Source organism: Peromyscus maniculatus, chromosome 15 (assembly GCF_049852395.1).
Source record: "Peromyscus maniculatus bairdii isolate BWxNUB_F1_BW_parent chromosome 15, HU_Pman_BW_mat_3.1, whole genome shotgun sequence".
Taxonomy (NCBI): domain Eukaryota; kingdom Metazoa; phylum Chordata; class Mammalia; order Rodentia; family Cricetidae; genus Peromyscus; species Peromyscus maniculatus.
This window is the reverse complement of record NC_134866.1, coordinates 70,721,758-70,741,726: the sequence shown is the minus strand read 5'-3', so window position 1 is coordinate 70,741,726 and position 19,969 is coordinate 70,721,758. Positions and strand designations below refer to the sequence as shown.

The following is a 19,969-nucleotide window of genomic DNA, read 5'->3' as shown; positions in this document are numbered from 1 at the left end:
TTGATTCCTACTGCTGCAAGTGAACAAATAAAACTAAAGCTAAGAAATCTTTGGGTTGTTTATTATTATTATTATTATTATTATTATTATTCCTGTTTCTTTCACATCTCAGCCTCTGTGACCCCCCTTCTGTCCATACCGCAGCCTCTGTGACCCCCATTCTGTCCATACCGCAGCCTCAGTGACCTTCATGCTATTCTTCTTTTGGGTTTGTTTTAGATTCCACATACAACTAAGGACAGGTGACATCTTCTTATTGTGCTTTTCCACCTCACATAATGTCCTCCAATTTCATCCAGGCCACAAGTAACAGAACCCTCTTGTTTTTGAGGCTATATAGTATTCTATTCCATACTTGTGCCACGGTTTCACTACCCACCTGCTGTCTGTCAGCCACCTAAGCCACAACATGGCCACTGTGACTAATGTTGCAGTGATCTCTCCCCTCCCCTCCCGTCCCCTCCCCTCCCCTCCCTTCCCGTCCCCTCCCCTTCTCTCTCTCTCTCTCTCTCTCTCTCTCTCTCTCTCTCTCTCTCTCTCTCTCTCTCTCTCCTTTCTCTCTGTCTCCCCTTTTCTGTCTGTCTCTGCCTTCCCCCCAACACACACAAAGTTGTGATCTTTAGCACAGACTGGTCCTGAACATCCCATCCTCCTGCCTCAGCTTCCTGCACGTTGGTATAAATGAGCCATCCTGCTCCTTTCTATGTTTCAGTGTCTGAACCTGGGGGTTGGAGGCGGAGGTGTCTTCCTCTGCCTCACTCTCACTGAACCCGGAACTCCTACATTTGTGTCCTGTGACTGACTCCGGTTTGCACAGTGAACACCTTACCAACTGAGTTCCCCAGCCCCAGCTTTGGGTTTTTGTTTTAAGACAGTGCCTCTCTCTAGCCTTATCGTGGTGATCCTCCTGCAGTGGTGCTGGGATTACAGATGTGCATCACAGTACCCAGCTCTAGGTGTCAGGGGTTTGTAATTCCATCCCTTATGGGGTAATGTTTTTGTTGAACTAAAGACAGTGTCAGTATTCACGTAGGTAAAGAGATGGGTTTACTCTTTGCATTTTGTATACCCTTTAAATACCATTTGGTAACTTCACCGTTTTAATCATTGAAGCTTTTTCTCTTCTTAGACTTTATCTTCTTGGATTCTTTTCTCTCTTCCATCAACCTTTTTTTTTTTTTTTAATTAAAAGTATGGGCTAAGCGGGGTGATGCACGCCTCTAATCCAAGCACTCAGGAGGCAGAGGCAGGTGAATCTCTGTGATTTGGAGGCCAACCTGGTCTACAGAAGACTGCCAAGACAACCAGAGCTACATAGTGAGCCCCTGCCTCAAGAACAAACAAACAAATCAGGGTATTTTATTACTGAGTAGGTTTCTTACCTTTAGTTCAAGTTAGACTACCCAGAAAACAAGAAGCTTAGACGGCTGCACTGGGCAGAATTCTGCAAATATTTAAGCAAAGTGAAACAGAGGGAAAGAATCCAAAATGCTTAACCATTTTGAAAAACTTCCTAAATAAAAGATATAATGGTTGATTGTCTCTAATGCTACCCATCCGAGATACTGAAAATAGGAAAGTTCATAGTCAGAAGATAGAATGTAGTTCATCTCGGCTGGGAAAACTGAGCAGGCTGTCAGTGGGTACAGTCTCTTAGAGAGGCTGAAAGTTCTAGAAAAAGGCAGCAGAGATGGCTGTGCAACATGGAGAACGTGCTTCCTACCACAGAACGGGACACCTCCAGACAGTTTAAAAGTGCTTGAATCTCTCTCACACAAGCATTTCCTTGGGAAAGCCCGGCCACTGTGATTGGAAGGGAGAGAGGCCGTTCCTTTTTCTGTCACTGGGAAACATGTAGCACACTAACTCAGAATATCAAGATCTCATTAAAAATAGTCTCTTAGAATCTCCTGGAAGTGTTCTTGATTGTAGAAACTAGTTCAAAGAAGTAATCATTTCTTTCCTCCAGTTAGTTTCTGAAGCTGTGTTGACCTATATACGGGTTACGGGATGGGGGAGGGGAGGGGATTAGTAAGATTAGTCGGCTGCCACTCCTAAAAATATCGGTTGATTTTGTCTTCTTAATCGCACAACTGTGGCCTCTGTCTGAGAAGAACGCTGAAGAATGCCTTTTCCATTTTTATGACAATTGAATGTGAACCAGACAAACGTACTAACGTGTTCTAGAATTCCCCAAAATCTCCAACACATCTTAACATCTGAAGAACTTGAGAATCATTATCCAGCATATGTATGTCTTGTTAATTTAATATGAAATTACAAACTCTTGTTTTCTATAATCCTGCTTTGCTGCAAGAAGTTATTTTTGGCTAAAAAAAAAAAAAAATGACTAAGCTATGAGGCAGTGAGAGAACATGGTTGACGAAAAGTACTTGGTCTAGGACAAAGATTGAAATGTAAAATAACCTCAGATCTATTGATTGTCCTCAGCCAAACTCAAATACATAGACCTGATGTTCATTCAGGAGAGCTAACAGCAAATCCTGTTATCAGTAAACAGTTCCCACGTGACTGGCAGCATCAGTGACTGGTTAATGAGCTGTCTTTTCCCATAGCGTCTGGTCAGTAGCATTAGGTTCTCCAGGGAAGCAGAATTATGATTAGACTTGCGCCAGCTCCTAGGGCAGAAGCTTTTAGGGGATTCTATGAGGAGCAGGGTGACTTTGCTTGTTAAAAAGTTAAAAGACAAACAAACAAACTAAAAAGATATTTGTAACCACTAACTAGCCTAATAGTAGAAGCGTAATAAAACTTCGTTCGAGCATCCCTGAAATCATATCTGGCTGTCTTAAGAACAGAAACCTTACCAGGTTGTGTGAAGTACTCATGATGGCTTAAACCCATCTCACCCCAAGCGGAAAAGCTTGTGTTCGCCTCTTGCCTGACACAGACCAGCCCTGCTGATGGTGATGGTGTCCTGCCTTCCCAGTGTCTTTGTTTATCTGTAAAAGAAGAGTGTGAAACCGTGACCGAGAACTTGTCCAACGCCGTTGGCTTTTGCCTGGCTGTGATGAGGGCAAGTTCTTTCTATCAAGGAGAGGATCTATTAAGGGAGAGAAGTGTCCTGATTCTCTATAGAAGACGTAGGCCTAGAAAAAAACCGAATGGGCAAAGGTGAGCAGCCTGTGGAGTGCAGTCCTCTTTTGTTGTTCATAGCTTGTCTAAGTCAGGCGGCCTTGAAGGAAAGATGGAATGAGAACTAACATTTTTGGTAAAAAGTGTCTAAGAGGCAGTCTGGGCTTTGGTTGAGATTTCCAGAAGCATCTACAGCTGTGATGGTCCTAGTGAAACAGTCTAACACAGAAGTTAGCCATCCTGTGTAAGGTGACTCAGTTCTGAGTGGCAGCCAGAGCAATGGCACTAGTCTCTTTACTTGGGTTTCTGCTTCTGCTATACCTAGCTATGTGGAAGAGTGTGTGTGTGTGTGTGTGTGTGTGTGTGTGTGTGTGTGTGTGTGGTGTGCACATGCTTGCATGTATCTGTGTATGTGTATGTGGAGGGGGGGTCTGTGTGTCTGTGTGTGTGTGTCTGTCTGTTGGTGCTGGGTGTTGAACCTTGGACCATAAACAAGCAAGACAAACACTCTACCTCTGCACTGCCCCAGCTCCTTGTTGTTTTAACTTTGAGATAAGGTCTTGCCAAGTGCTAACACTGGTCTAGATCTCACGATTCTGCTGCCTTAGCCTCTCACAGAAGTAGCATTACAGACCTGCACCACCATGCCTACCCACACAATTCATTAATAACATAATTTGAAACACTTCACTCCATTTCACACTGGAAGCTCTTCAGCCAGATGACAGATGGTATTTTTAATGTCAAGAAATGGAGCAAAGCTCTGTGTCTTTAGCCTAAAGCAAGAGGGACAAAACTTGGAGGTGGAGTGTGGTGGCTGGGCATGCGCTTACTATCTGTAAGGCTCTGGTTAATCCAGAGGACCAGGCTACAAGTGGGGGCGGGAAGGGCAAGGGAAGAGGAAGACACAGATTTGTAAATGTCTTCTGACAAACCCTGTCTTCCCAAAAGCCCCCATTAGTGCTTTAAAGTTAACACCAAGGCAAGCTGGCCACTTCCTGTGTGTGCACACAGTGCGCCTTTGCTTTATGGAGCCCATCTCAACAGATCCCTAAAGGCACCCCAGTGAGATCCCTAAAAGAACCCCAGCGATATTGAAGAGGATGCTTAGAATACCGTTAGCCACCATGTTGTAGCAGATTTCTTCTGTGTGTTAATCCACTGGAGATGGGAAAGAAGGCTTTGCTCCATGGCTTTTCTCTGATGCACACATCAATCTCCATCTTCCTGCCTGGTGGCTTGGAAGATGCTCGAGGAGGAGAAAATGTCAATCAGTAATGCGCCCATCCAGAGATGACTTACGCACACTCTGATAACCTGGGTTCTGCACAAGTCATTTTAATAAGCGTGACACACAGTACAATGCTTTTTTTACACGTCATAATTGCAGAAGCAGTGGCTGTCACGATAGGAAATACAGAGCAGTAACAGCAACTACGACTGGCAGGGGAAGGCTTCCTGAGCCTTGACCACCTCCACCTCCAGCCTTGTTTACTAGAGGCTGCCTTGGAGCCTTGCTGGGTTGATTCCGGTTACCATTGTAACTTCTCAGATAGTTATAACTCTAAGCTTAAATTTATCGACTGGTTCTAGCAATGTCTGACCTCTTGCTACAAAATCTGAAGGGATCCTTTATGAATTTCTAACTTTTCTTCTCTCCTCTCGGTTTTGAAAACTTCTACCTTGACAGGGTCTCAGCATTTCTGTCGCTGTAATGATCCCTTGTGTAGAGGTGGGGTTTTTGGCTGGTGGGAGGGGCCTGAGATCAGGTCTCACTAAGTACCTACCACTTTTAGAGGCTAGTTTTAAGATACAAAGATATAAGCAGTTTATATTGTTGTAATGCAGTACATGCACCTTCATGTTAAAATTATATTATACACACATGTAGAGCAGAAATATAAATGAGCATGGATGTAAAATTCTAAGATACAAACTTTGTCTGTCGAAGGGAATCTTCTACGCATCCCAATCTAAAGTGCTTCTTATTTTTTTCTGGCCTTTTTATTCCTCTCAGTTGCTATGATTCCTTATTCTTTTTCTTAAATACTATTTTCTCTTTTCTTATCTGTCTCAAGTACTTTTCTTGTGTAAGCAACATAGTAGCCAATATTCCAAGTTCTAGAAAGTCTAAAATAGCCTAATTTTCCTTTACATCTATTTTGTAAGTTTTGATAAAATGAACATCCAGATTTGAAATCTCAAGGCATTGTCCCTGCTCTTCCAACATGGATTTCATAGTGGATGAAAGTCACAGTCTGTCTCTTCCCTTTGTTCCCAGTGAGATTTTTCTTTGAAATGTTTAGGATTTTCTTAAAATCCTGTCACAAGATTGCACCAAATGTAAACCAATCATAGTCAGTATTTAGTGGGACTGTCTGCTCAAAGCGAGCTTTCTCTTGCCCTAGAAAGCCCCCTTCACCTGGTGGCGTAGTTCCCTGTGTGTGCGCTCTGTGCTTGTCTACACACCCAGGCTTCAGGCCACCGTGTGGTCTTCTCACTCCTTGGCTTGTCTGTTTACATCCTTGGAGGTTTCTCTGGCTTCATCTTCCCGGTCAGCGTTGTGGTCTTCCACAGCATCTCATGTTTCTGTGATCTCGATTTTATTTTTCGTTTCCAGGGCTTTTGTGGTTTGCTGTTGTTTCTTTTTAAGGAACTTTGGTTTAAGTCTTTCTTCTCACTCTCACTTAGAACACCACAGGTATTAATGATCCTCAGGAAGTTGTATTAGTACCCATTTTTCCTATGATGTTTGTCAGCCCTTATTTCTCATTTCTCTTCAATGTGGATTCAGCCCATAAAAGTCTCACTATTTCACAATAGTAGCACAGTCTAGTGATGAAGCCCTCAACAGGTGGCCTTTGGGAAACATTTAAAATCCGAATTGTAACAGTAATCATTGCAAAATTGAGGTAAATAACAGCGTATGAACTTTGAAAACGTGGCTGGAGTGTTGCTCAGTTAGCAGCCTTTCAGATGATGTTTTCTGTGTATTGATTTTAAAATGGATAAAACTGACGGCACTTTGTTTTCCAATGCCACTCACTACTGTTACAACTGGAGCGGCACCCACCGTGGGCATCAGGGTTCATCTCCCTTGCGGTTGCCTGCTCCAGCCCTGCTGCCATGACTCAGTGTGCTCATGAATTTGTGCAGAGTACAGGCTCCACTGGAGTGCTGCTGCGGCAGGTCGGGTGTGAAGTGTGTGCCTGGTTTGTGAAGGGTGATGCAGAACCACGTTCATGTTGATAGGGGGGTTCGCAGAGACAGCAGTTACTAGCCTTCTGCGACGCCAGGTGTGAACTTCAAGCCTGAATTCTGGGCTTTCTAATTAGTTGCAAGCCCTTATTCTATTACCCAGTTACTCTTTCTCAGCTTTCAGGTTCCTTTTGTGACTAAATGTTTTCCCAAGTAAATGTGACAGAATGTTGGCTGCCACCAGTGCTCTGGAAGAAGTTTCAGGGACCTGTGGTTATGTGAGTTAAGGAAATACCTGTGCTGGAGCCTTTCCTGAGTCGTGCACAGTGCATAGCTGTATACTCAAAGCTCCAGGAGACTGCTTCATGGAAGGACAGACAGTCTTGAGAGTTTCGGACTCTGACATCTTGGAGATGTGTTTACTTGGGAACCTCTATGAGTTGCTCTCCAAGGCCCTTAAACATCCGTAAGTTAGTTCTAGGACAAAAGTTTCATTGTGTGGAAATGAATTATTTTGTATATAGTAATTGACTTTTTAATTACCCTGGATTTTGCATAAGAAAATGCTGGAAAACTTCCCAAATTGTACAAGTCCTACCGCTAATAGATTTTTAAGCGTAGTGACATAGAGAAGTGTTGTTTTGTCCTGGGAACACCAAGGTGTGGGTTTGGAATTTTGAGGACAAAAGCAGGTGAAACTGCCTACTTTTCCAGAGTTCTGTCTAGAATGTTCTTTCAGGGTTGAATTTGGTGGTGTTAGACATTCTTTGTATCCAATGTATGTTTTATTTAATATAATTTCAATTACTGTTACACACACACCATACATTTATTGTCCATAAAGCAATATTTGGCCTCCAAGGAAGTAGACTCGGGAAAATCACGTGTTCTGACCTTGCTTGTAGGATGGGTGCTGCAGACAATATATACCAAGGTCGGAGCACTTTCATGGAAGAACTCACGGACACAGCGGAAATCATCCGGAAAGCGACACCCCAGTCCCTGGTTATCCTGGACGAGCTGGGAAGAGGGACAAGCACCCACGATGGCATCGCCATCGCCTATGCTACGCTGGAGCATTTTATCAGAGACGTAAGCAGCCACCACACCTTGACAGTTTGGTTTTCTTTTTAAAAGATTTATTATGTATACAGTGTTCTGTCTGCAGGCCAGAAGAGGGCGCCAGATCTCATTACAGATGGTTGTGAGCCACCATGTGGTTGCTGGGAATTGAACTCAGGACCTCTGGAAGAGCAGCCAGTGGCTCTTAACCGCCGAGCCATCTCTCCAGCCCCCTTGACAGTTTCTATGAACTAATATTATTTTAAGTTGGCATGTTATAACAACATCCATTTAAATGTGAGATAATTGAACTAAGCTCCTTAATAAGTCTATCGCCTCACTTTCTGTGGTGAGACCTGAAATGTGTCCTCATGGTTACTGTATAACTCTGGTCGTAATGCCTTTATTAATACCTGCGTGCCCCTCCCCCTTGTGTATGTGTATGAGCAAGGAGTGTGCACATTTGTGGGGTGCACATGGGTACACATGCGTGTGGGAGCTGAGGTCAGCCTCGGGTGTTGTTCCACAAAAGCTGCCCACCTTGCGTTTTGAGACAGGCTCTCACCCGGGACCTAATAAGCCAGGCTTGCAAGCCAGAGCCCCAGAGAGCCTCCTGTTTCCGCCTCCCCAGGAATGAGAGGGCACGCTCTCACCCCACACCCAGCTTTGTACCGTGTGGCTCGCACCTCACTGCCTTCGTCACTGAATTAAATAGCCAGGAGAAGTTCTGGGGTTTTGTTCCAACGTTTATTTAGATAATACACATAATGTTAACATGGTTTCTTCCTTTAAAATGAGTACTTGTCATTTTTCTTTAAAAATCCTTGTTTGAGCTGGGTGGTGGTGGCGCATACCTTTAGTCCCAGCACTCGGGAGGCAGAGGCAGCCGGATCTCTGTGAGTTCGAGGCCAGCCTGGGCTACGGAGGGAGATCCAGGACAGGCTCCAAAGTTATACAGAGAATCCCTGTCTCGAAAAACCAAAAAAAAAAAAAAAAAAAAAAAAAAAAAAATCCTTATTTGAAAAAAGATGCATTTTGTTACATTTGGTAAAGTCCATTTGTACCACCAACACATTTTAACATCTGCTTAACCTTCAGGAGGAAGCTGGGACAGAACTGAGTCTGCCACCCCTGAGATCAAGTTCATAATTTCTGCTGTGTTAGACTGTGTCAATGTTAGGACTGCTAATAAATGAATGTCATTGTTCACCCAGGGTTCAGTAGTGGCATGGTGGCGGGGGGGCGGGGGGGAGGTTGATTCAGCCTTTGCTGTAGCTGCGGTGAGGCTGCCAGTGGGAGCAGCTGGCATCTGAAAGCTGGACAAGAACTGCAGGATCCCCAGTGATGTCCTGGCTCACACATAAGGTTCCCAGCTTGGTGCTGGTGGTTGCCTGGGCCTTCCATTCTTTCCCTGGGCCTACTGGGTGTCTTCGACAGATATACCCTCCAAGGAAGGCAGTCAAGAGACCCGGAGAGGACAGGAATGCTCACGGCCTGACCTCATGGTTGGGAAGAACTACCCTCTGACAGCATTGACTCTTCCTGAGCAGCAGCCTGGCCTGGCTGCTCTGTGGTTAGCGTCTCGTTGATGTCTTTCCTTAGAGTTACACAGTTCTTGTTGGGTGCATTCTAAAATATGCTTGTTACATTTATGCCCAAGTATTTAATTTGAGTAGTGCTTGTATAAGTGATGCTTAGTGTTTCTATTAATTTCAAATTCTACTTTTTAACTTCTGGTATATAGGAAAGCAGTTGACTTCTATGTTAACCACAGTGTTAATGCCATAAAAGACTAAAAAAAAAAAAGGATATTAAAACATATGAGTCGTATTCTATGATAATTAATTTCTTGTATATAAATTTTATTCTGGTCGTATAGGATTTTGTTCTTAGAATATAGATTCTTAAATATTTAGGGACACTATCTGCAACTCAATTCTCAAATGGTTAGAGCTAAAGATGTAGCTCAGTAGCAGAACACTCGCCTAGTGTGTGAAAGCCCTCTGGGTTCAGTCATCAGTACTGGAGGAGGGAAAGAAGACTCAGGAAAGCGTGTGCGTGTACATGTATGCGTGTGTGAGTGTGCTTGTGCGTGTGTGTTCATGTGTCTGTGTATGTGTGTACGTGTGTATGCATGTGTATATGTGTGTCTGTGTATGTGTGTGTATGTGTGTGTGTGCATGTGTGTGTGTGCATGTATGTGTGCGTGTGTGTGTGTGTGTGTGTGTGTGTGTGTGTGTGTCTGTCTGTCTGTCTATCTGTCTGTCTGCATGGAATGAAGGAAGGAAAGGAATGTGGCAGAGTATTAACTGGTTGTCTAAACCAAGAGTATATGGTGGTTTTTGTTCTTTTCTTGCAGCTTTTATGAAGATTTGGATTTTTAAAGTTGAGATGTTTTCATTAAAACAACACTATATGTCTTACTGTTTTAGGTGAAATCCTTAACCCTGTTCGTCACCCACTATCCACCAGTTTGTGAACTAGAAAAATGTTACCCGGAGCAGGTGGGGAATTACCACATGGGATTCTTGGTCAATGAGGATGAGAGCCAGCAGGAGTCAGGTAGGCAACCCCTTGCAGGAGCAACAAGGTGAATGAATAGTCCTGACATTCAGCTCGGTAACTCCAAGCTTATAGGAATATGAGCTCATTGCTTATTAATAATGCAAGCTGTGATCATCCATCCTAGAAAACATTTGGCAAATTCGTTTGCTGTAAGCCTTGAGTCACGAAGCATGTACATTTGTTTGTTTGCTGACTCAAAGTCCTTCTCTGTTCTTGCCTCATCTGTTTAAATGGCGACCCTTTTTCCCAAAGCAGAAGTTCCTCTTAGTCCCACACGTTTTTCCTCAGTTCTCATCCTAGGATAAGATAGTCGAGTGCAGAGGACTTTCAGTCACCTTTAAAATGTTCGCCACCTCCCCCAGATCATCTAACATACTTACTACAGGTCATGTCCTAGAGTGGAGCTGAGTTGTGTCTTAGTGTAATAAAAGTGAATCTCGGGAGAAGTAGCCTGCCCATGGCGGCCACGTTTTTGGTTTCTGGGTCCTGCTTCCCTAGCTTCTCCAGTACTGCTTCCGTCAGAGGACGAGATCCTTCCCTGAGAAAGAGCATCACTAGCCAACAGGGATAAATGCATGTGCCATAAGTAACCTAGTAAGCTTTAGAAGAACCCCCACCTCCCGCCCAGTAGTCGTTTTTTAAAGCTACCAGCCTGTGGTAGTTTGCACAGTTGGTATGCTGTAATGAAAAAATCCATTATCCAAGACACTCCAGAGTCCAAATTTAAGTTTGAAAAAGTAGTAAAGACAGAACTTAAAAAGAAACCAGGCAGATGGCCCAAATAAAACAAAGTACTGGACCTAAGATAAATGTAATGGTAAGCAATCCCTGAGCCCTGAAAAACACTTCATAAATTCTCTCACGAAGACGTCTTGCTTCTTATTAATCTGCATCCGGTGCCACAGAAAATGGCTTGCAAAACAAAGTCGAGTTCTTCAGCGGGGAGGGCCTGAGAGCTGCTTCTAAGGGCTTGCAACCTCCCTGCCAACCCAGCACAGAATCCTGTGCTCTGGAGCATCTGGCATTTTATTATATTGATTTTATCTGTGGCGATAATTCTTAGACTTGAACGCCGCTCACAAGCTTCCATCTCTTCACTCCAGGCCCTTCCTCATCCCGGGCACGAGACAGACTTGTACTGTGTCCTGTTTCCTCTCATGCTTCTGAATGATGTGCACAGTTCCCGTCCTTGGCACCTTCTATTAGCGGCCCTTCTGTCCATCCATCCGTGCCCCCCCCCCACCTGTCATCACCCTTCACAACTACTTCTGGGTGCTAAGAACCAAGTCGGCTTGATTTTTAGTTTTGCATTTTGTCATTCGCTGTGAGTCAGTAGCCGAGCCCCCTTGGCCCTCTGATAGCTCTGAAAAAGGCCTCTCTGAGCGTCGCCAGCGTCACGGAACCTGCTGTTCCCACTGGGGTCCTTCCTGCCGGAGCCCTTTGCCATTCTTCTCCTGGGAACTGGTTGCTGCCCAGGCCAGCTGCACGTCTGCTGTCCTGAGGCTGTCTTTGCGGTCCCCAGGAGTTCTTCTCCTTCCCTAAGTGTGTGATCTCCGCTAACAAAGCACTGGATCACTGGATCCACAGCGAGGCTGTCCAGTGTGACACCTCAGTGCGGCCCCAGCTCCTGCAGCTCTCCTGGCTGTCTCCCTGCCCTGCCGACCCCGTCGCAGGCCAGGGGGAAGATGGCTATAGGTCTTTCAGATATCACACACTGGATGCTTGACAGTGCCCAGCGCTAGAGGAGGAGCTAGCATTTAGGAGACTTTTCCATGTTTTTCTTGCCTCCCTTTTGGTGCTGGGTGTTGTTGAACCAGGCTGTGTTATGCTGAGCTTGCTCTCTGCCACTGACCTATGTCTCTGCTCCTTCTTGTAACTGTCTTAGGAGCAAGGCAACTTCTTTTCAGGTGCCTTCTAGCATCTCAGGGCCATTCCAATCTCATTGTCAGAATTGAATTGCCTCTAAATGAGAATGGCAGAAATAACTTTGTCTCAAAATTAATCAGGATCCACTTTTAGAACTGAGTGTGAGGAGATTGCCCTGATTAAATGGACAGGAAGTCAATTCCTTTTAATACAAAAGTTTCCTTAAAAATGCAATATATTTTGGGTAGACCAGTACTATCAATGAAACAACAAGGTAAACTGTTCAAGGCCTGCGTTTCAAGGGGTGTGCGGTAGCCGAAGTAATGGATCAGAAGCCAGGAGAGCAATTGTAAAGGCCTAGACAAAACTAGCTGTTGTATTGCATGCCTATACCCTGGTTCTTTGGAGGTGGAAGCATGAAGATCATTTAAGGTCATCCTTAGCTACTTGGTCAGTTCAAGGCCAGCTTGGACTACATGAGACCCTCTGTCAAGGGATAAGAAGACAATTGTCTCATTGTATCCATCTCTAAACTTGTATACAGCTATCAAAAGAGGCAAGTTCAGAAGTGACTTGATCAGGCCTGCTGCGTGAACTTGATGAACTCGGGGGATAAATGCCCTTGCTGCCAAGCTGATGCTGAGCTCATCTCCGAAACCCACACTGGGGAGGGAAGACCTGACTTCCCAAAGTTGTCCTCTGGCAAGCACACCCTCTGGGCCATGCATGCACTGTCCTCACAGCAAAAGGAATAAGTGTAAAGAAAGAAAAACAACTTGGAAATTATTTGATCAGAACACATCTCTTTAATATCATTCTCACTGAGAAGTTTGGCCTTAAAATAGGTTTTGCTAATTTTCTTTATAATAGAAACATGGATTATTATATTCATAGACTCTGACAGTGATTAGTTTTCAAAATATCCCTAAGAAAGAGGTGTAGCTTGCAAGAGAAGAACTCACTGAGAACCTTTGTGGTGAGGATCTAGAACAATGGGCTGTTTTTATTCCTGTCTCCTCCCACCTGCCTCCTTCTGCCTCCATATCTCCCTCATAGACATGCACACATGCATACCGCCCACCAAGAAGGTACAGGCTTGAGGCAAAATCTAACAACAAAAAGAGACCCCTGGGAAGAGTGATCATGTTCTTTACCTTGAAGGCATGAGAACAACCCTAAAGTGGAGACCACTTTAGGTTAGGTTCAGCCACTGTTTGTACTAACATATGATAATAATGTGTTCAAGGTTCAGGGTATTATAATACATTATGTAATTAAACTGTAGTGTATAGCTATATTATGCTTAAAAAGCATTGTAGAAAACATGCACAAAGAAGATATGGATGTATAGTCTCAGGTCCTGAGGAGGCTGAGGCACAGGATCACTTGAACCCAAAGTTTGTGGTGACCCAGGTAATACAGTGAAGCCTGTCTTAAAAAATAAAAAGGATAAACAGAACCATTGTTTCAGCCATCCCTACTGTTTATATATAGCATATACGTATCTGTATATCATATGTAGCTCCGACATATGCTATATATTATATGCAAAGGGAAAAAAATACCAACTCTTGGAAAATGTATCCACAAACCCATTTCTAAGAAAGGAGGGTTGCACTACATACCAGGCTGTCTTTGGAAAATGCTGGCCAGCAGCATGCTTGGACAGATGGGAGGACAGACAGATGAATGAATTTTGTCTTGCTCAAGAAAGACCAGCATGGAAGCTAGATTAGCCTGGAAAGAGCCAGGACTATTTTTTGTCTTAAGGTTTGCATTTTTGATGGCTACTGCTGTTCACTTGCCTCTTCATCTTGTGCTCATGGAAGAGAAACAAAAAGCTATTGGCGTTTGCAGACTCCGACCTTCCCTAATCCGCGCTCACCCACTCATCACCCTTCTTTGTGTCCCTCTTTCATTTGGAGGTAGAAGGTATTCTTAGTGCTTGGTAATAACGTCTGCGGCATTCTTCTCACCTCCTCCTTGTAGCAAACACCCCGAGAAAGCTATTCTTTTCTGCTACTGGATTCTCATCGGAGGTGAATTCTATTGTCTCCTTTTACTTTTGTGTTCGGTCTCTTGGCTTTTGTCGTCGGTAACTGATTATCAAAGCATACCCACTTGACAGAGAAGCCAAGGCTCTTGGTGAATTTACAGCATGTGCTAGGGTCACAGAAACCATGAAGATCTGGCCCATCTAGGACCAGATGTGACTCGATGGTGAGTTTTTGTTTTAAAGCTGTGGGGTCCTGTAGTGCTTTAGGTTCTGAAAGAGCTATGGAGCTCTGTATCTGAGCTTTCCTAGGTCTTTAAAGTTTCAAATTCGTGTGTGTGTGTGTGTGTGTGTGTGTGTGTGTGTGTGTGTGTGTGTGTGTGTAAGAGTTTGGAGGCTGGAATGGTCCTTCAGAATTACCTCAACTGGAAATTAAAGAGGGCGAGACCTCTATATCCTTTATTATTTATCACTGTTAGCTTACAGTAATTTCAAAAAAAAAAATGTTCAGCAGCTTGCTATCTCAATACATCAGCTTAAGATAAAACTTGTCTATCATTCCTGTGTGTCTGACACCTAGGGGAACTTGGCTGAGCACCTCTGAGAGCTTTGACTGGAAGGCAGTCAGTTCATGGGTCAGCCAGGCAAACCTGCTGCCCGACCCCTCCCACAGCTTTGTCCAGGCCTCAGGGTATGGCGTCAGCTTGGTGTTGGCAAGCCATAGTCCTTCACTGACTCTTGAGTGACAGGTTTCCATGTGGGCCTTTTCATGGGTCAGCCCACCACATGGCAGCTGGCTTTCCTCAGAGCAAGCAAGAAAGGAAGCGTGCCTAAGATGGAGGATGCAATGTTCTCCAGCCTGCCCTCTGCAGTGCCATATTTTGTCCATTAGAAGTGAGTCACTGGGTCCATCCCACACTCAAGAGGAGGTAATGACATGGGACATGAACACCAGCTAATGACTTCAGGCCAACAGCCTTCCCAACAGCTGTGAAAATGAGCCTTCATCCCGAGAGGCGCTGAGCAGCGGCACCTACTCCAGTGTGCACAGCTCCTCTACCCAGAACGTCCCTGCTACTTGAACCACGGGACACATCATGTCCTACTGCGCATGTGCCTGAACCGTTCTCCTTTAATACAGGAGCTCAGTTCAGATTTCATAGCCACCCATTATTCAAGACTACTTTAAGTGAGCCAAGCCCCCTAAATGCATAATCATTTTCATAACTTTATCTTTTTCCTAAATCAATCAGACAGGCTACAGGTGGCTGGGAACTGTGTTCAGGTTGGGAGCTTTGACAGAAGCCAGTTGTGGGAGCTTGTATCTTCTTTCGCCGTCCACTTGACCTGCCTGCCGGATGCAGTTTTGATCGTTCCTTTTCCTTCCTCTTCACCTGACAGGTGACTCGGAGCAGGTGCCAGACTCTGTCACATTCCTCTATCAGATAACCCGAGGAATTGCAGCGAGGAGTTACGGCCTGAATGTGGCGAAGCTAGCGGATGTGCCTGGAGAAATCTTGAAGAAAGCCGCTCAGAAGTCCAAAGAGCTGGAAGGCTTAGTCAACCTGAGAAGGTTGGAATGTCCTTGATTTGTTTTTTGTTTTGCTTCCTAGTGGCACCTTCTCAGCTGTCCAAGGAAGAGGGTGGTCGTGTAAATGACCATGGGCAGCTCTCTAGGGTTTGGAGTGAAGGACCACTGTAGATAGAGCCTCTTCGGCAGGCTTTCCTTATGGCCGGAGGCAAGCAGCTTTGGACGGAGCTCAGAAGAATTCAGCCTGTGTTTGTGTCGGGTCTTCATTAGGTGGCAAACAATCCTTTCTGGTCTTGTTTTTCCTACAGAATTATCTTGGTGTGAGCCAATACCTTAGCTGCCGAGGAACTGCAGTTATTTAAAAAGTTACTGAGGTTAGCATCAGCACTTGGGGCCCGCACAGGGCTTATCTTACTCACACAGTGCCTCTGCAGGAATAAACAGCTTTCAGAATTCAGAATTCTGTCATAGACTGATACAAGTGCCTCTGTGGGTAAAGGTTGCCACCAGACCTGACAGCCTGAATTTGATCCCTGGGACCCACATGGTGGAAAGAGAACCTCTCTCCCCACCTCAAGTTGTCCTCTAACCTCCCCGTGTACTCTGGGGCATGTCCCCACCCCCTAAGTAAACAAATGTAATGAAAGAAATTCAAAGAATTTTGTCAGGACATGGGGCGTGGTGACCTGCCTCAGCAGTTAAGAGTGCTTGTTGCTCTTCCAGGGACCCGAGTTCAGTCCCAGCACCTACATAAGATGCTCACAACTGTCTGTAACTCCAGTCTCAGGGGATCCAGTGCTTCTGGCCTCAGTGAGCACCTCCACAGGCATGGTGCATCTAAACACATGCAGACACACATCCACACATCTTTACATATAAATAAAAGTGAATAAATGAATCTGGCGGGGGCAGAATTCTGTCAGGATATGAGTGAAAATTGTAGTGTGTAGCCATGAGATCATATTATCTACATGCACTTATTTCTGTTTTGAGTATGACAGTTGTAATCTGGTTTCTCTCTCTGCACTCTCCTCACCTCCACGGTTTATGTGAATGCTTTCCACCCTTGATAGCTAGTCAGTGTGTAGCGTGTTCATAAGCTAATCTTAATTAATATACTCCTAGGGTATACCTGAGGGGAGAGACCATGAGGAAAGCATTCTGGGAACAAATGCAAGTCACAGCCTATTCTCTCTTAAACAGTTAGGGAACAGTTAGCTTGAGTTGGCACAGTCTTCTAGATCACTTCTGCAATGTCACACCAGAAGCAAGGGCCTATTTCTGTTATAAGACAAATTAATATAAAAAAATTTCCTGATAAGTTTATCAATGGGAGCTCAAAATCTAAACCTTAGCCTTCTGCAAAGTTCAAAGATAAACATAGTCTTTCTTATCATCCGATCATCTTTTCCTGGAAGAAATAAGAACAAACCTCTACCTCAAAAGATTATACCGGGTATGGTGGCACACCCATTTAACCCCAGCACTCTGGAGGCAGAGGCAGGTGGATCTCTGTGAGTTAAAGGCTAGCCTGGACTACATAGTGAGTTCCAGGCTAGTCAGGGCTATATAGTGAAACCCTGCCTCAAAGGACACATATACAAGCTGGCAATAAAATAGTTCATACTTGTTATTACTGTAGCCTCAAAAGCTAAATCAAGAAAATTAGAAAGTTCACAGATTATTATAGACATTCATTTTTCCAACTAATATGTGACATTTTTAAATCTACAGAGTTATCTTTATAAGGTGAGACATTACATTAAGATGGGATATTTCAGATCTGGAGAGAGGTGGTTCAGCACTGGCTGCTCTTTCAGAGGACCCAGGTTCGATTCCCAGCACCTACATGGCAGCTCACAACCATCTGTAACTCCAGTGCCAAGGGATCTGACCCTCTCTTCTGGCCTCTATGAACACTAACCATGCACATGGTACATAAACACACAAGCCAGCAAAACACTCATACATATAAAGTAAATACTTCCCCAATTTTTTGAAGATGGACTATTTTGTGGTTTGTCAGAATGCTGTACGCACTTTCCTTGTGGATTATAAACACTTTTCCATCAGTTCTTTTGGTCAGATCCAAAGAAAGCTGACTCTTGTGGGGTAGGTGTGGATGTGCTACAGTAGTTAAGGATTAATTGCATACTCACCACATACATACAGTGACCTGTAGCTTCCTGGGCACTGTGCCAACTGACTTACCCACATTGACACACCTAATCCTCATGACAGCCTTGTGTGCCGCGACCAGGTCTCAGCAAGGAGCTGACCCAGGACCACCAAGCTCATTAGACATGAGGCGGTAGTTGGAACTCTTACTCCAGCCCTGAGTAATCGCTAACTGGATTACCGCTCTGCTGCTCACTCGGTGGGCTGCTGCTGTTTGGACCTTTGGTTTCCCAGCTTTATGTGATTAAATTAGTTTCACTTTTTATCCTATTATAAATTTATATTTATATAAATATAAATAGGAATATTTTGTCTTTGGAGACCAGCCTCTAAGAAGTCGTAGGCCCCTCCCTGCAGGCAGGATTTTAGAAGGCAGCAGGAAGACAGTCATGGTGACCAATAACCTCGATCTTTGATGCCGCTGTAGCCCTGGAGTTGCGGACACTGTCATAGCGTCCTGTCCACAGAGCCCTTTCTGTCCCAACCGAGTAGGCTTTCTGTTGCTCCTGTGAGACACCCTCCCCCATGAATCCCACTCCCAACTAACTAATTCTTTATTTTTCTCCAGGAAAAGGCTCAAGTGCTTTGCAGATGTGTGGATGACACATGATGTGAAGGTCCTGCACACGTGGACAGAGGAGCTGGGGACAGAGGGCGTACAGACTTCTCTCCCACACTAAAATGAAAGAAAACTCCTTTTTTTTATTAAAGCAAAAATTGGAGAACTGAAGCTGCAAACAGTACGAAAGAACTTTCTGGTCACAGCTCATCTTTGTGACGTGAACACCTATGATGAGCATGGTCTTCCTGTTGAAACAAGTTTCTTCCTCTGTGAAGGGAGAGCTTTTCCAGCTCTCACCTTCCCACCTTTAGAAGAACCCACACTTTGGAATGTGAAAGCTTCACTGGGTAATCAGAAATTTTCCCGGGCAGCAAGCTCCGTGTAAAGACCTGAATCTCCTAAGGGAAGCCTGGAGCGGTAGCGCTCAGCGCTGCGCCGTTGCGGGAGCCGAACGCTTCTCCTTGCGTTCAGACAATTGGCAACGGAGTAATCTGATCGGAACCCACTTTTATGAGAACTACAGAATTGTATAATGCCAGCTGTTTGTTCACCACGGCCATGAACATTTTCATGAGAAGTAGAACCACGGAGCCAGAGCACAGGAAGGAAAAAGCCATATGAAATTTGAAGAGCTAAATGTTGTCATCATTTTAAACAGCTTGAAGGTTGTGGTGTAAATCATTCATTTCAATAAAAACTATGGAATGAATACTTGCTCAAAATTTGGTATTTGGCTTATTGAATTTTGATTTCCTGATACTAGACAGTTATCATGTTTTCCTTTTTCTTTTTCTTTCTATTTTTTTAAATTAAGAAAAATTTTTTCATTCATTTTACACACCAGTCAAAGATCCCCCCTTCCCATCTCCTGCCCCCCAGCCTCCCCTTCTAACCTACTCCCCACTCCCCCCTCCTCCACAAGAAGGCAAGGGACTCCCATGGGGAGGCACATCTAGTAGAGGCAGGTCCAAGCCCTTCCCCCTGCCTCAAGACTGCACAAGGTGTCCCATCATAGGCAGTGGGCTTCAAAAAGCCAGCTCACGCACCAGAGATGGAATCTGATCCTACCACCAGGGGGGTGGGGCAAGCAGATCAAGCTACACAACTGTCTCGCCATACAGAGGGCCCAGCCCAGTCCTATGCCGGCTCCACAGACATTGATCCAACTTTCATGAGTTCCCACTAGTTTGGTTTGGTCATCTCTGCAGGTTTCCCCATCATGATCCTGAAACACTTGCTCATAGACTCCCTCTTCTCTCTCTCTGACTGGACTCCTGGAGCTCAGCCTAGTGTTTGGCTGTGGATCTCTATTTCTGCTTCCATCTGTCATTGGAGAAAAGCTCTGTGATGACAGTTAGGGTATTCAGTGATCTGATCTCTGGGACAAGCCAGTTCAGTTCAGGCACCCTCTCCACTATTTCTAGGAGTCCAAGCTGGGGTCATCCTTGGGGATTCCTGGTAACTTCCCTAGCACCAGGTTTCTCTATCCCCATGATATCTCCCTCCATCATGGTATCTCTTTCATTGCTTTCCCACTCTATCCCTGTTCCAGCTCAGCCATCCCATTCCCTTATGTTCTCATCCCCCATCCCCTGCCCTCCATTGCCCACCCCTCATCTTTTTTTTTTTTTTCTGAGACAGGGTCTCACTATGTAGCTCTTGCTGACCTAGAATTCGCTAGGTAGACCAGGCTGACCCTGAATTCAGGAGACCCACCTGCCCCTGCCTCCTGAGCTCTAGGACTTAAAGACGTATGTGCCGCCACACCCAGCTGTTTTTATTTTCAACTGTGGAAGGTCCTTGGGATGCTGACCTCTCTGTTAACCAGGATGACACATGTGTCATCTTAGAGCTGAAACTTGAGGCTTCTTAGATTCACAGACACCCTACCTCCCTGCAAGTTTCAAGGGATGGACAC

At 44.8% G+C, this 19,969-nt stretch overlaps 1 protein-coding gene across 4 annotated transcripts in view; it reads left to right on the top strand.

Moving 5' to 3' along the window:
* Positions 1-18,773, top strand: part of Msh3 (mutS homolog 3) — a 171,909-nt gene extending 153,136 nt beyond the window's left edge. For all 4 annotated transcript variants that reach the window (XM_076552056.1, XM_006980483.4, XM_006980482.4 and 1 more), the window contains 4 exons: positions 7,200-7,386; positions 9,789-9,918; positions 15,182-15,353; positions 18,058-18,773. In XM_076552056.1, the coding sequence (XP_076408171.1) occupies positions 7,200-7,386; positions 9,789-9,918; positions 15,182-15,353; positions 18,058-18,169 (601 nt within the window). In that variant the 3' untranslated portion in view covers positions 18,170-18,773. The remainder of the gene's footprint in view (positions 1-7,199; positions 7,387-9,788; positions 9,919-15,181; positions 15,354-18,057) is intronic.
* Positions 18,774-19,969: the final 1,196 nt, after the last annotated feature.